The sequence below is a fragment of the Haplochromis burtoni genome, unplaced genomic scaffold (assembly GCF_018398535.1).
Source record: "Haplochromis burtoni strain Fernald_Lab_line unplaced genomic scaffold, NCSU_Asbu1 Contig_134, whole genome shotgun sequence".
NCBI lineage: Eukaryota > Metazoa > Chordata > Actinopteri > Cichliformes > Cichlidae > Haplochromis > Haplochromis burtoni.
Genome location: NW_024582495.1, coordinates 117,052 through 134,077, shown reverse-complemented (window position 1 = coordinate 134,077; position 17,026 = coordinate 117,052). Strand labels below are relative to the sequence as shown.

The 17,026-nt window shown below is 40.5% G+C and overlaps 1 protein-coding gene across 1 annotated transcript; it reads left to right on the top strand.

The window, feature by feature from the left end:
• Positions 1-8,946: 8,946 nt before the first annotated feature.
• tcf15 (transcription factor 15) lies at positions 8,947-10,462 on the top strand. The gene is made up of 2 exons (XM_005930619.3): positions 8,947-9,759; positions 10,160-10,462. Exons 1-2 carry the CDS (start codon positions 9,280-9,282, stop codon positions 10,220-10,222), a joined length of 543 nt encoding a protein of 180 aa, XP_005930681.1. The 5' UTR covers positions 8,947-9,279; the 3' UTR covers positions 10,223-10,462.
• Positions 10,463-17,026: the final 6,564 nt, after the last annotated feature.

Genomic DNA, 17,026 nt, shown 5'->3' with positions numbered 1-17,026 from the left:
CCTGTTGTATCCACCAGTGGATTTTTTTCATAATGTCACCTCTTGGTTCTTTAGCCATCAGAATTGTTGTCTGAAGACCAACAAGGATACCCAATGGATTTACTTTGCCAAATGGATCATCGTGGCATTGCCGTATTGGTCCATTTGGTCGATCTTTGTTTTTATTATTTATTATATTTTATTTTCAGATGTTACAGACGGGACAGACATGAGTGAGGGATAGGAAAGGGAGAAAGAAAGAGGAAGGAAAGGAAAAACAGAAGGGGAGAGGGACAGTGAGAAAGGGGGGGAGAAAAAAAATAAAAATCTCCTGGATCACCTGTTGAGAGAAGAATAGAAAACAAGCAAAAAAAGACAAAAAAAACAAAGCAACATACTAAACACAACACCATCGCATTAATCTAGCTAAGTGTAAACAGCAGTAAATACTAAATATTCAATGTTGTTGTGCAGCACGCAGGACAGATGTGCTTCGAAGTAGCAGCCAAGAAAGGTGTAATTTGGGTCTACGAGCAGTGAACACCCGTGTGCATACCTGTGTGGATCAGCGCGCTTGTATTCCAAAGGTTTCTCCATGTAACGATCTGCTAGGGAGTGTGGGGGGGCCACAGCCCCGTCCTCCAGGGTGTGAAGCAGGTATGGAGGAGATCAAAACTCCAGACATCCAGAGGCCCCCAGAACACAAGAAACCATGGAAGACCAACAGAGGGGCAGCCGCGCCACTGTTCCAGTAAGAGCTGAGGAGAGTCCCAGATGAGGGTTCACTCAGCAGCCGCGGAGCAGAAGCCAGGGGGAGTTGCAGTGACGCGCCCGTGAGCTCCGCCGGCAGCCAGCCGTGCCTGAGTGACCGAGCCCCAGGCCGAGAGGCCGGGGGCACCCCACCTCCGAAGTGGCCCGAGCGAGCCCCAGGCTCCAGGCCCCGATAAGCGGCCGCCAAGGAGTGAGCCGGTGTGTACCTGGACGCCCATCCCCGGACACAAAGAACCACCAACGCACCGACTGAGGGGGTCCGCCACTGGCAGGGGAAGTGGTGGTAGGGGGAGATAGGCCTCCAAACCTTGGAGGGCCTGAGATGTCCCCAGAGAGGTGGCGCTGAACCCAACCTGACATATAGACACAGACATACAGGCACACACAGAACAAACATCCATTCCCACCCTCATGCTCTCATATGCACTTACTCCACACTCAACCAACGTGGAGACAGACATAAAGAGACGCTGTACACACGATCACACTCCCCAAGCGTACTCTACGAACCGGGTCTAGGTACCCTTGCCCCTGGAGGGGGGAACTGCACCCAGACCCAGGTGGTGTTACCCTTTTCCCTGCAGGTGGGGAGAGGCAGACCGCCCCGTCGCTGGTTGAAGTTATTTTTGTCTGAATTGTATCAGAAGGTCCCCGTGGATCTAGTTATAATTTTAGAATCAAATAGACGACTTTATGTTGCAGCTGCGTATTTTCTTTTCAATAACTAAGAGACAATTACTGCAAACTGCTGTTTTTCCCTTTTTTATAAATCCCTGTAGCTCTGGTGTCACACAACCCTGCAGTTTTTCAGTCATATTCACCCACGTTGTTCATGCACAGTCAACTTTGATTTTGATGTTCCAGACAGCATAAGACAACGAGTTAATAGAAAGGAGCCTATAGACCAGATGGCTTGCCGAAGGAGTGAGGTGTTATGAGAACATCAAGCTGACAAAATGCAAGATGTTAAGTCTTGCTGAATCTGCTCATTGTGCCTGCCGTCAGTCTGTCTCTTTCTGTTGTTTCAAAGTGATCCCCAGTGTAACCGTCCAGATTGTGTTTTGACAAAGAAAGCGGAGGATCCTTCATCGTACAGGTCAGCTCGTATCAAATACTTTAACCAAGGCGATCTCAGATGCATACGAAAAATAACCCTGATTAGTTGCTCGCTCTTCAGGCTATGGTTCAGACTACAAATGTTTCTGTCTTGCCCTACCTCACATAAATAAATGCACACCTCTTTTAACCACACAAACAAACAAAACCCAAAGAAAGAAACAAAAAGAGCAACATTTTACAACTTCAACCTAAAGTGCTCTATCTATGCAAGATAGCATGGGTGCTGTGTTTATTGTTGTGGTTGACCTTGAGGCAGGCCTTGCTTACTAAATCAAGCCAGACAGCAGTTCCTTTGCCTCAGTCTTAGAGGAAGGAACTGTCGTCTTACAGAATAATATAAGTACGCTATACATTGAGTCGTGGCCTTTCCAACATCAGCTGAGAGCAACCTGCTGATCTCCCTTTGTGGCCATCAAGGAAGTGAAGGGAGACCCGGGGCAGCTTTTACCGAGCGGCCCCTAAAGGACTCTAAATTTCACCTTTGAATCGTCGCGTGTGAGAAGATTTCCTGTGGCTCCCTCACTGTCTGGAAGTAACCCTATCCTCAAAGGGGTTTTGACACGCAATACTGGTATGAAAAAATACATTGCACCTGTTGCTTCAGGGGAGCAGTTTCCATGGGTGGTTCTGCACACTTTATCTTTGAGGATTTAAACAGATCAAGGGGATTTGAGGGTTAAGAAGAGGAACTGTTTGAGGCAAATGGATGGATTCTAACACACACACACAACTCACAAATGAATTTTGTTTTTGGGAGAGGTGGTTGGTGACGTTCTTGCCAATTGTTTGCCCGACTTGTGTTTCCTGTTTCCGGGCTTAATCACATGTTGAAGGCTGTCATTATTCAGAAAGAGAGAGAAACGCCTACAGTTTATGAGTATTTAAAGAGCCTGCTCCTGTACCTGAGGAAATTATTTTATTGATTAAAACAGTGCAACACATTGATCAATAAAACATTATGTGACCACAGCAGCGTGACGAGGCACCAGGATAGCACACGGATAAATTGAGGCCACGCCACTTCCATAGACTGGATTTCCATTTCTCATTTACTTTTTGGCTGTTTGCTGATGTATTGCTTTTACTGGTATTTACTTCATGTTTACAAGCCTTTTATTTGGTGATGCTTTTTTGCACTGAACATGTTTGATGTAGTTACAAATATTTAAAAAAAGAAACATCGAAACAAATACCCAGAAGTGGACAAATGAAACAAAAACTGGCTATTTTTGTATCAAACATCAGCATGAATAATAATGGAAGACTATAAAACAAACTGACTGATATTAAAATTTATGTTTTTGATGTGCACACTTATAAAATAGTTCTGACAGTATCTTAACTGTCTTTCCTTTTTTGTGCTATTTTGAGGGAACCCATGCAGATTGTGGGGCTCTAAGCAATAACTTTTATAATGAGGAGGTTAGGAAGAGTTAATAAGCATGTTGGACTTTAAAAGCTCTATTCACATTAAAAGCACTAATTAAGGAAAAGGTCATTAGATGAGTATCTTATTTATGTAGCTGTTAGAGTGGCTTCTGCTTTAAAAATAAAAAATAAAAACGTTAGACTTTAGTAATGAATGGCTTTTGAACCTTTTCTGATTACAGCAGGCTTTGTGTCTGCAACACATAGACATCAAATATCTTGAATTCAATAAAAAAAACAACAACCAAAAAACATCAGAACATGTCTTTCATCTTCACTTTGTTTTCGTCATATCTGCTGGAAAAGAACTGGAGTATCATCTTCAGCATCCAAATCCTATTGAAAAACATTTTTATCATTGTTGAAATGATATGCCTGTAATGGTATAGAACTGTATGCATTAAAATGATGCAATTTTCTACAATACTAACCAGCTTATTGTTGTGTCAGATATTCCAGTAAAAATCTGTGTAGAAATCAATTTTTCTCCATGTTTGTGGATTTCATTTTTGTGGCAGATTCATCTTGAAATGCATTATAAAGTCATCAATCTTTATCTAGAAAGTGACTCAGTGGCGCAGTCAAACCGCAAGTTGATTCTGGCTTCCTTGTTTAGTTTGTCCACATTTTAAAATGAAGCTGAAAAATGATCTCTGGTTAGCCAGCTCACCCATTTGTTCCACTTGGGGAGGCATTACAGCCAAACCCTCTTGAAAGAGTTTAGGTTTAACTCCGTTTAAGTCGATGAGGACTTCTCACAGCTTCCTATCCGGAATTCCCTCAGACTGCTGGTGGCTGCAGGCGTGTAATTTGTGCCAGATTTGCAACGCCGTATCCACCCTCTGACCTAAAAACAGAGACACATTGTGCACAAACTTTCTACTCTATGTAGCTTTGTGAAAGTGTTCATGTGGCTTAATGACAATAGGCTGTATTTCACTCAGCCTGCAGAACTGTGATGTGGCTCTTTTGGAGAGTTTCCACTATAAATGATGATCAAAGTAATTGGAAAGCATTGTCAGTGATCAATTATCGGGTATTTAACATCTGCTTACTTCTCTAGAATTGCTCTGTAGACTTTAGTTGGAGGTGTAGGAAAAAGCCAAAGACGCCTGTTGTGGCATCGGCTAAATATGATACAGCCAGGGGACAAACAAAAACTCTATACAACATTTTTGCTCAGCTTGCATGTAATAACTTTAATGCAAAACAGAACTATTGTTAAAGGGAACAGAGTCTTTTCATTTTCAAAACCATATTTGCATTATTGGACTTCCTTAGAAAACTTACGCTTTGGTACAGCCCCTCCATTCATTCACTTATGGAAACTTACTTTTGATTGGCTGCCCCTCATAAACTGAAGATTGTGAAAAGGAAAGTGTGTGTTAATGAAAGTATGAATAGCAAGACTCATCTTCTCAAAACTTATTCATAAACCTAAAATCTGTAACAATTTTATTTATTTAGCGCCAAATAACAGCAACAGTTGCCTCAAGGCACCTTATATTGAAAGGTAAAGACCCTACAGTAATATATAGAAAACAGGGAAAATCCTAACAATTAGATGAGACCCTATAAACAAGCACTTTGGTGACAGCGGGAAGGAAAAATTCCCTTAGAAGAAATCTCCGGCAGAACCAGGTTGAGTAAGTGAGGTTAGGGGAGGAAAATAGGACAAAGACACACAAAACTCAACGCATCATGGGAAGCCGCTGGCAGCCTCGGGGTATTGCAGTATAACGAAGGGAGGATTCAGGATCACCTGATCCAGCCCTAACTATATGCTTTAGGAAAGGAAGCTTTAAGCCTAACCATAAAAATTAGAGATGGTGTCTGTCTCTTAAATCTGAGAGTTGGTTCCAAACAAGAGAGGTCTGAAAACTGAAGGCTCTGCCTCCCATATACCCTAAGAACCAGCAGTGTGAGAGCAAAGTGCTCTCTTGGGGTAATACAGTACTATGAGCTCTTATGTGTGAACTACAATTTCAAAAGATCTTTGAATGGGAGGAAGAAGCACGATGGCAAGCGACACAAGAGAAACGAAACAGACATTTAGAAACCTCTTGAGGTGGGTGATGCACCCAAAATCTAAGGTCAAATGACCGTGAGCATCTTTTTCCAATGAATCTTTACCTAGCCTTAGTGCTGCTGAAAGAAAAAGTCCCCAAATCCTAAAAGACCCACAATAAATAAGTCCCTTCTACTGATATTGTAATTTTTTCCAGCCTGTCTGTGGCTGCAAGCCTTGAGCTGCTGATGATGTAATTTGATCAAAAATGCAATACATCATCTGTAAAATGGCTAGTTTCTTTCAGTGTACCCAACATCACTAAACCGGACAAAATACTGCATTTACTGGAATCTCTTTGAGCTCCAGATTTAGTGTTAAAATGTGTATTTAGCACAGCAGGAAAGTGTGTCCGAGGTCAGCTCAAAATAAACTTCAGAGCCCATGCTGATTGTAAAAAAAGAAACGTGTCACATTGTGCAATAGTGTTGAGTCCACTGATGTCTTTTTAATAGCTTTTGAACAACAATGGAGCTTGATGTCACAGAGGAATAAACTATAATTGCTAATACACATGCAACACTGGTTAGTAGGAACTATCCATTGTTGATTTTCTAGCATATGAGTGGATTTCTTGACAGCAGAACAAACACAGTATCACCAGACATGCCCTTTGAAGGGATGTATTCATTAAAAAGGGCATTAATCATCTGTTTTGTGTCAGCAGCACAGGACATCAAAGGAATGGGGCAGAGCACCAAAGTGGTGTTGTCATGCTCTGCACAGCAGTCAGTGACATAAATCAGAATTTAAAGATAGAAGACTGGACAATACTGTGCCTTTGCCACCTCAGAAAGAAATAGAGTGAATTTCTTTCAACTTTTTTTTATCCGCTCTAATTGTGGAGTTAATTAGACAGTAGCTCTTTGAAGTTGCACTTGAGCAAATATCTGTTTTGATCTAAATGTTCATGTCAGCATGTTCAAATACTCAGAAATGTCCATTTTTGATGTACAGTGCTTAACAAATTTATTAGACCACCACCCAATGTAAGGTCTATGCCACAGCCGCCCTACAGTTACAGTACTGATAATTAACCAGTTCATTTTTCATGGTTCTGTAATGGTTAACTCACCAGTAGGCACACCTACCTAAAACATTTTTTTTAAATGCTGAAATGTAATTATTGTAATTATTGATTAATTTTCAAATATATTGTTTTACAAGAAGCAGAACAAGATAGTAAAGTACTTCATTATCATTATTATTATAAGTATTATTAAAGCCACTTTTAAATGACTAACCATTTTATGCTTTAGTAAATTTACATCTATTTCACAAAGTATATTTTCTAAGTTTTGTTGCAGTAGAAGTGCTTTTGTACAGGAAAAAAAAATGCATGGTGTGACTGTAAGTAGCAGTTCCTGCACCAACCTTCTTAAAATGTCGGTGTGTGGCATTAATAACAGATGCAGCCTGGTCCTTGGTAAAGGAAAATCAATGGTTTATTTCTGTTTATCCCAAGAGTGTGTACTAAATGTCATGAAAGTCCAATCAGAAGCTGTTTTAACTTAGCACCAGACTCATTAGACTAGATACCTCATAGAAAAAGAGAACTTGAATGCAGGACACCAGCAAAAGAAAAAAAGTTCAAATAATTTTAATTCAAGGATAGAATCATACAGGAAAGCGTAAGTCATTAAGATAAAAAAAAAAGGAACTGGCAAGAGGAAGACATGAGAAATACCTGGAAGGACTAGAAAGCTACGCTACAGGAAACAACAATCTGGCCTAAAACAAAGGCGTTGGTTACCTGGCATATCAGTTGTACCTAAAGCCAGAAATGTCAGCTTCGCCAGACAAAAATCACAGGATCTTAGTCCCGATTCTCATCCTCTTTAAAGACCACAAATTTATATACAGAATTCTGCACCCCTGACAGCCATCAACAGAACAGCAAAATGTGCAACAGCTCACACAGAAAACCTTCATCTGTGTGATCTGCTGTTCTCAGAGATATCTAAAGCGCAATGATACAGACCTCAGTGGGTGGCAAACACAACATGCTTTTACTTCATCACTCGACATAATTTGAGCTTCTCCTTTTTGCAAAGGCACAAAAGTCTATCACAGTTCCATGAAATGCGAGAGTTGTTCTCAGAAAGCTTAATCTTGGTGCCAAGTCAGAATTCTCACAAACTACTGTAGGGCACGCGAACCGGAGCAGCTGCAAATTCACATACTGCACAAAGATAATAAATTCCCGGCAAGACTTCCTGATAGATGTAATTAACCATACAGCAATCTAATTTGTTGGTTAATAGTTGAGCGGCTTCGTTGACCTTTAATGTGTTATTACTGGATCATCAGATTTCAAAACAAATTAAAATCGTTTGGCGTATCTTCTTCTAGCTCATAATATTTTTAATTAATTCAGATGAAGTTGAATCTCTGGAGAGAGTATCTTAATTCTGAAGCTGAACATTCACACAGCCTCTAGCTCTGCGGGGTCCTGTGTTTGATTCATTTTGTTTTGTAAGCCCTCCCTCAGCAGACAGTTTGGGTGTCTGACTGTTGATGCAGCTGAGACACACTGAAGTGGCTGAATGTGCTGCCGACTTGCCTCTGCTCATGTGGCTTCAGAGACACTGAATCATCCGTTTGCACCACTTTGTTTTTTTAAACTATGGGCAGCAACTGAGTAAATTCTTGTGATTCCAGGATCATCTGTTCATTGTTTGTTTACTCTTACTTAACTTTCTCCCACTGTGACCTGTGATCCTCAGTAAGAGCTAAAAACAGCTTTCAATATGGGGACACAACAGTAGTATTATTTACTCAAGCTAGTCTAAGTCTGTTTGTTGCTGTGCAGTAGATATGGTTAATGTATTCTCCCAAAGAAGAAATAAAAATAAAAATACTTTATTCTTGTTATCATTGTTACTACTATTACTACTACTACCAAATATGACAGTGGAGAAATCACTTTATAAACTGCATGTGTATGCTTTAAGTTAATTTCGTTTTTGTGTTTACCGATGTGCTTCACCAGCACACAGAAACAGACCTTGGTGGGCGGCAGAAACAAATTTACTTTAAAATAACTAGAGAGCAAACTTCAGTACCTAAATGCCTTTAAAGCTTTACACATTGATCAGTGCTTTGAATTTTGAACATTTCTAATCATGCAACTTCTAATGAAGCATTTATTGTATATTAATTAAGAATGGTTGCATCTCATGCACTGGAATGTAGTAGATTTAGTTCAGTACTACACCTTGTACTTTGAATGCTTCTGTGTGATGCTACTTTACAGTTAAAATAAGTACAAATAAAATAAAACAAAAATAAATAGAGCAAAAGAAGTAAAGTGTTTTTTTTACCCCACTTCCCCTTTACTAACAGTTATTAGTTTGGTTTTACATACAAGGCAAATCAGGAAATTTTTAGACTTAATGAATAATTTAAAGTGGTTTAAAGTAAATAAATACAACATTGCCATGCCACTTAATAAATTCAACTATTCCTACTAGCTACTACTGCTATTACATTAGATGTCATATTCCCATATGCTCCACCTTTTTGGAGACCACACTGTGTTTGTGAGTCTCCAGAGATCCCTTTTTCTTCTAACAACTCTCTCTTGAGTCTCTCCTAACGTTTTCCCTTTAAGTGGAAAGGACCGCAGTTTATTGAGTCCGTTTCACTGGAGAGGCTAGTGTAACTGTAAATGTTGCTGTCAGCTCCTCCCATCCAGCTATAAGAGCCCAGCTGACCAGGTAGTCTGTGTCCATCCCTGAATAGGCCCTGCAAAACGGACTTATGAGAAATTGGTGAGCTTTATTAGAGCCGTACGTTTTTGGTTGTACGTAGCAGACTTTGTGCCGTATTGAGATGTAGGTAGGGACGGTCCCTGAGGTTGTTTTCCGACTGGTTGCACAGCGGATCTGGAGTAAGGACTGGTAACTTTTTCAATGATGACTTTTGCCATGCTGCGGCCTGTGGCAACGCACATGATCTACTCGGACTTCACTGTCACCTCCGAGGACGATGAGAACCGCAGCGAGAGCGATGGCAGTTCGGAGCAAAGTTACTGTAGCTCCACCGACAAACGAAGACGGATTTCCAGCAAACTGGAAGGAGACTCCGCGGTGGTCGTGAAACAGAGGAGCGCGGCTAACGCCAGGGAGAGAGGCAGGACGCAGAGTGTCAACACCGCTTTCACGGCTCTCCGGACTCTCATACCCACAGAGCCCGTGGACAGAAAGCTCTCCAAGATTGAAACTCTTCGACTGGCATCCAGCTACATTTCTCATCTGGCCAACGTGCTTCTGATTGGAGACGGTGGCACAGATGGGCAGCCGTGCCTCGGCGGGGTCCATGCGCAAGGAGAGTTTGGGGAGAAGCAGCCGCGGACCATCTGCACCTTCTGTTTGAGCAACCAGAGAAAAGGGGTAAATGTTTTATATGTCAGAGCTCGATTTAAAAGGCTTAGATTTAACTGCTGGGTTTAAAATGCCGACAATTTTACGTCAATAATCGTGCGCAATGAAATGCACCATGACTATTAATTAGCAGTGCAGCTCATTTTTTTTAACCTATGTATTTTTTATGCTGATGTTTGTTCGCAGTATAACACAGTGCATTTCTTAACCATCACTTTAAATTCCTCACACATAGTGTCTTTTTAATTCTGCAAGAAAACCAGAGCCACGCAAAACACTTAGTTGTTGATAGGAACTACATTTATTCACTTGACATCGCTTTTGTAAGCCTTTATGGCGCAGATTTTTTTGTTTTTGTTTTGTTTTTTTGGAGTGCTTATATATGACCCAAGAATGTCTTTCTTTCCAGATCAAAGATGGAAAAGACTGTTTGAAAATGCGAGGGCTTGGTCCGCTGCGAATGACGCGCTGACTGAAGACCAGTGAATGACTGACAGCCTGAAAACCCTCAAAGACTTTCTCAGGGAAGAGTCGAAGCTGGTTTTGGAGAGCGTGCTCATCTACATGTACACATGCTGGATCAAATAATGGAACCAAAGCAAGGAATATTTATACTTGACTGGAAATTTACGCATAAGCCTTTCAAAGATGCAGTGCATTTTTTCTTTTAAAAAAAGTTGTGGATTATTTTTTGTTTGGTGTCTTTTTTGTTGGCAACATTTTAAATAAAATATATTTTATAAAACAAAAACAATTCCCGTCTTTAAAAGAAAAAAAAAAAAAAGAACCACAACACATTTGACACAAACAAAACGATTTGAATCATATCATAATGTAGTTCAGATTTCCTGCACTAAAGAGGAGATTAATGGAGTGTATATATCTGAGACCAACAATCTGTTGAGGTCTTCTATTTCACCACCCACTTTAAAAAAAAAAAAAAAAGAGTACTTCCAATATACAATAAGCAGCTGCAGTTTGCAAAATTGCTGCTCTTTTCTAATAAACATTTGAAAACATTGACTCTAATAGCAAATTTGGAGGTATAAATGTTTTTTTATGTCTTTGCTGAAAGATGTCAGACATACAAACATTTCCACTGTTTACAGTGATGGTGCCAGTGTGTTGTTTATGAAGCCTTGCAGACCCACGGCAAAAGGTTCGGGGTTTCCAGTGTCACTGAGTGGTGTGTTTTTCCCAAAACTCATGATTGGTGTTTTTTTGAAGTCTGTTATCGATTAGTCACGGCAAATAGTAGCCCACACTCTGTTCAGAGCCCCCAACACAGCTGTTGGTATGTCAGAGGGATAAATCACTGCTGTGGGCCCAAAAGACAGGGAGATGGGGTGAGAGGTCAGAGGTCACAGTGTAGTATTGAAGTGAAAGCTAAGTGACACTTAGTGACTGCAAATGATGCAAATTTAATCTCAGAGCAGATTTTCAAGATGTGTATCTTTTTATCATGTCATTTCTTATTAGTAGGAAACATCGCTGTATTTGATATTCAGGTTCTCACATCGCTATCAGCATGACAAATGATTACTGTTTTATTTATTTTCAGCTGCAAAAGAGAACTTTTTCTTGTGTTTGCCATCTTTTCGTGCACTCTGGTTTCTGTAGCACATGGCAAATTCAGATAGCTTTCACTGACAAATGCAGATAAAGTAAATGCTATCATAAAATGTCCCAGTAAAGTGTTCAGGCACCACATGCTGTCAGAAAAGCTCAGTGTCCCTTGGCACTTGTTCTCTGAGCCCCTGAAAATCTACTGGAGGGAAGTAAGACCAGTCTTCCAAAATATTTTCCCTCATTTGACATTTTGAGGATGATGATGATTATGATGATGGTGATGATGTTGGAGAGCACTGTCTAACATGTTCGTCCACAATCTCCATAGCTATGCCAATATCAATCACATATCTATCACATTATCCTTTTTCAAGCATTCCAGTAGATATCATAATACTCCAGTGGAGGGGGCATTATCCTCCCAAAGGACACCTTTCCATGAGGATAAACAGGCTTTAAATGGATAAAGGTGATAATTCAGAACTGTAACTTGATTTGTAGTGCAGCTTTTCTCTAAGACACATACATGCACATCAGATAACTGGCAAGATGAAGAGTAGTTTAAATGCTTATTAAGTATTTAGTTTGATTTATGTTTGCAGTGCTTTTATTTCCTATAAACATTGTTTGATTAATTTGTCCAATGCGTGGCCTTCAATAACTTTATCTAAACCAGTATGATCCCCTGTAACTAACTAACTAACTAACTAACTAACTAACTAACTAACTAACTAAATCAAAATACAACCAGACCCAAATAGTGGCTGTGAAATGCTCCCCACAGCACAAAAAAGATCCCCTACCTGTAGGGGTCAAGGGTTCAACTTTTTCCTTTAATTTGCCATGTGTCTGTATTTCATAATGCTGCAAAGCAAAAGCCGCCCAGTCTCTGTGGGCTTCTTCTCCAGTCTGTAATGAAAGCTGTAACAGGCAGATTGCAGCTCAGCGACACACAGCTGAGCCCAAGTTCCCTTCTGGCATCTCTTTGAATAAGACTGCAAACTCAGTCCTCTGAATGACAGAAGAAAGCTCCCTGGTGAAACAGGAGGCTGTATGGAAAGTTAATTTTAAGGCAGCTAAAGGTGCATGCTGGGGGTCTGAGTTTCCTTTGCCGTCCCTCCCCCACCTGCTCTGTCAGGATAAGTCGAATTTGTCCTCCTCACCCAGGGACCAGGCCTCCTCAGATGGCTCCCTGAGGCTCCCCCCGGCAGGAAGATGTCACGTAGGCAGAGGAAGGGAAAACAACACGCAGCCGACCTCTCTGAGGAACTCTCTGTGCGGCGGGGCTTTGGGTCATCGCCAGTCTTGACATCATCCGGCACTGGGACCCAGATGTACGGATCTCTAGTGATGCTTTTCAGAGTGAGCGAACAAAATACTGAGTGTTCAATCAAATCAACAATTTTTTAGTTTTTACTAAGATGAAAGATTAAAAAAAACATGGCGGAGATGATCAGAAGGAAAGGGCGGGAACAAAGAACCCAAGTAAAGTCAGTAAAAATCAGTCTGGATCTGTTTAACATGTCTGACAGGCGAGCGTCCAGAGGATCCACCTGGAGATCACTGCAAAGGTTTACCGCTTCACTTTGGTAAGTTTTTCCTCCTCCTCGGACATCCCAGTCCCAGCAGAGAATTTTAGCGGAGCTTAAATGAAGCCAGACGGCAGTTCCACCTCCTCCTGCCAGTTTTATGTTCTGTGACATGACGATAATAGATGGAGCTCTGCTGTCTTACCTAAAACTACTAGAAACAGAGCATTTTCTACTAAATTAGGTAAATTATTTCTGCTGTATCATGTATCTTCATCAAAGGAAGGTTTTATATTTTTCTTCTCTTTTTTTGTATGTATAGCCAACTGGATACTGGATTTTTCACATATTGCTCATTGCTTATTTTTCCAAACTTTCAAGCGAAAGCGTTTTGGACTTCCCCAAATAAGTGTTGCATGACTTGGGTATGAGATGCTACAATAATGTTTAATTGTGCAATAAAATGCAAAGCTCCAACTGCACTGTGTGTACAATGTGTTTCTTTGTAATTCTCATTGAGAAGCTCAGCGCTTTATTGTACACTACAGATTTATGGTACAGAGTTATTCATGAATAAAAGTAGAGAAAAACTGGTGTCATTTTAGATCTCGTTGTTCTTCTTGGTGATTGACAGTTACTTAAGAAGAGGAAGTGGCACATTTTGGAAGCACAATTTAATGAGTACAACTGAGCTCGGTCTATGAAAACACCTTTGCAAATGAGACACAAATCACGGTTCCGGCAGCTCAAAGTGTTCCTGTCCTTGCCTCACTAACATAAAATAGAAAAAAGTTAAAATAGATGATCCAGAAACAGGAAGGATGTAAAGCATTTTTCAGCATCATCTGGGAGCCCAGGACTGATTCCCACATGGGTGCTTAGCTTCATCATTTTGTAGTCTTGCCAGAGAGCTGTTGTTAGACATAAACCTGCACATGGTAATATTTTAATGGCTTTTGCTCTCAGAGTCTGCTTCAGCATGTTTCAAACACTCGCTGGCTGGAGAGATGGCCCCTGGCTCCACCTGCATGTCAAAGATATTGATAGTTGTGAGTCACTTAGTGGTTCCAGGCTGAGATACCTTTCTTCTGATTTTACTGAACATGAACGCTTTCCCAAAAAGGAGGAAGAGGAGGTAGAGGAAGTCTGTCTGTTTGACCGTCAGCTGAGCTTCGGCGGGGGAGAAGCTCGCCAATGCAAGGAGACAGTTGTGTCTCCTCAAACATGCAAGAACAATTGTTTTCATGTGCCAGACAACTTGGCAAGGCCTTCAGAAGGAGAGGGAGGATGATGGAGAGTGAAGGGTGGGCGGGGAGAGCTGGTAAAAGGAAATCCCAGAGAAGAAATTAGGGAACAATGCACACCGTCTTAACACTGCTCTGTTCTGTTTCAGGCTCGGACAATCAAGCTTTAGGAGTCAGCAGGCTGCCAAAGCCCAGGGCTTGAGGTGAGAATCCAGCAGCACAGACTTGAGGGGTTTTTGCTTCCTTAAATAAACAATTGAACAGGCAGCATGATGCATCTCTGCAGCGTGTTGTGCCTCACAAAGACAGGATTTATTTCAGTCAGTTTCAAATGAACTGACCAAAACAAAACAAGACATTATCCAGATCAAATGGGAGGGGAAAAAAAATCTTCCCCACCACGTGGAAGCGTTCATTATTGGATGTTTAGAGGAAGTGTTTGTGTTCATGTAGATACATTTTCTCAGTTTCCCGCAATAAATTCTGTCCCACTATTTCACTATCTTCCCTTTTAAGTTTGGTTTTATTGCTTATTCCTTGTGATTTTTTCTTGTTGGTATGTTTTCCTAGTTTATCCTGTTTTTGTTATCCCATACTTGCTGTTAAATTTGTGGTTATCATGACATATGTTTAATTTTATCACTGATTTTAATTTGTTCTTTTTGTCATATGATCCCTGATGATTTTCTTCACGTGGAAAGGACAGAGGATCAACTTCTGTCATGTTGCACCTATGAAACTTTATATAAATAAAGGCAACTTGACTAAATGAAAGAATTATACAGAATGATTCTTTTTTCCTATTTAGAGGCTGCAAAAGGAAGCTGAAAACATGACAAACTGCAGAGTTTTTTAGTTTCATATTTTACCTTTGTTAATCACTTTGGAGCAGACAACCTTAGCTACACTAGAATGGCTGTAGGAACTTCATTCCTACTTATTTCAAGCGGGGGGGGGGGGGGGGCAATAACTGGAAATAATGTAACTGTACAGACATCTACAGGAAAATGGACCTTTAGCTCACTTCATCTTTGACCTCAGTGAATACCTTTCTGATGAGTTTATGGTCTCATTTGCTAGTTTCAAGTCCTACTGAGCACAACATAGGACTAATTTCATAAATTGTGGTCAAAATTACAGTCTTAAAAGACAATGAAGCAGTCACATTTGGTTCTAAAAACTGTGTTTAAAACACAATTCATGTAGAATTAATATAATGATTATTTTCTTGATTTTAGGACCTAGAATTGTGAAATATTTGTTGCATATTTTCATGCTAGAGACAACCATAAGGCAAGAGGCAGAATACACCCTGGACAATTTGCCAGCCTGTCACATGGCTAAAACAGTGAGGCAGACCATTTAAAATCACTAAATAACCTCATAACTGCATAAGTTAATGGCTGTTTTTTAGGTGCAAGTTTTCAAAATACAATGTATTTAATAATTTTTGTTGTTTTTACATATAAACCTTGTTTTGTAATATGTATTCGGTTGTCCTGCTGTGTTTTATTGTGTTTATGTTTCAGTGTTTTCCCTCCTGTTGGACAATAAAATGAATTGAACTAAGAATAATATGATTGGTTTTAAGTGTCTTTCTCTTTCTTAATTACTGTTTCAGGAACAATGTTATCGTGGAATAAATTAAAACAGGGTATTAGATCAGTCTATAACGTGACCCCCTGCTAGCACAGGATCACCGGTACTGTTATGGCCCATCAAAGAGCTATATATCTGTCAAACCCTAGTAAACATGCGTGGTCTTCATGGGAAAGTCTCTGTGTACAGGGCCTGTGGGAGAGATGGCGGAACCATTGGGATGTTTCATTTCAGCAAACAGAGCAAACAGTCAGAGGATTTCCTCAATCAGAGGCGAAAGAGTTTGCAGTGAACAACCTCGCTGACAGAAACATGGAGACCTGCACAAGCAGCTGGGCGTGCTAACAACCTCTGGGATTTACTGTGGCGTGCAACACCCTTTAACAACAGGACTAAGAGGCAGAATCAGACACACACACACACACACACACACACACACACACCATACATTCACTCACTCACATTTACACCAGCAATTAAACCTTCAGAGAATCACAACTTCGATGAATCTTACAAGTTTTTGTCACTGACTTTTATGACTGCACTATTTCCTTATAACACATAGTTTGCATGAACTTTAAGACTCCCTTGAGCTTGGTTATGACGCTTTTCTTAATCCAGCACAGGAATATTAGCACATCTGCAGCGCAGAGATATTTAAGAAATGTGGAGTAGCATGTTTTTGTATAAGCTATTTATTTCTCATGCTGGGATTATTCCCTGTCACAGATCTGAAACCGCTCGCAGCTGCACTTAATGGTGTCCAATAGGAAGTGGCCAAAAAAAAAGAAAGAAAAAAAAGAGAAAATCCTCATTTCCACCAATGTTCTGCCTTAACATCAGTAAATGTCTATGTCCCTTTGCCAGCTGCTGCTGAATGAGGTATTGTTTAATGCAGATGGTGGAATCCAAAGACCTCACGCTTCCCTTTTCCATAAAGCGAGCCTGCTATTAATAACCATATATCGACCTCCTTTGTCAACAAGAGCGACGCGTACAAATAATATGCTTCAAGGAAGACAATGGGGAGTTCCCTGTGTTAAAAACAACAGGATGAGCCAGACTCATAAGTGTGTGTGTGTGTGTGTGTGTGATTAATGTGAGACAATCTGTCTGTGGGAGAAAGATCTTACTGACAGACTTAAGATCTGTTTCATATCTAACATGTTTTGCATTCTTCCCTCTGGTCAGTGATACATTTTTCTCACGGTGCAGCTGTACTGACCAACAAGACATTAGGTCCTGCACACATCTTTTACAGTTAAGGCCACAATTGTTAGACAAAGACAATTTTTGTAATTTTGCCTCTGTGCACCACCACAGTGGATTTTAAAG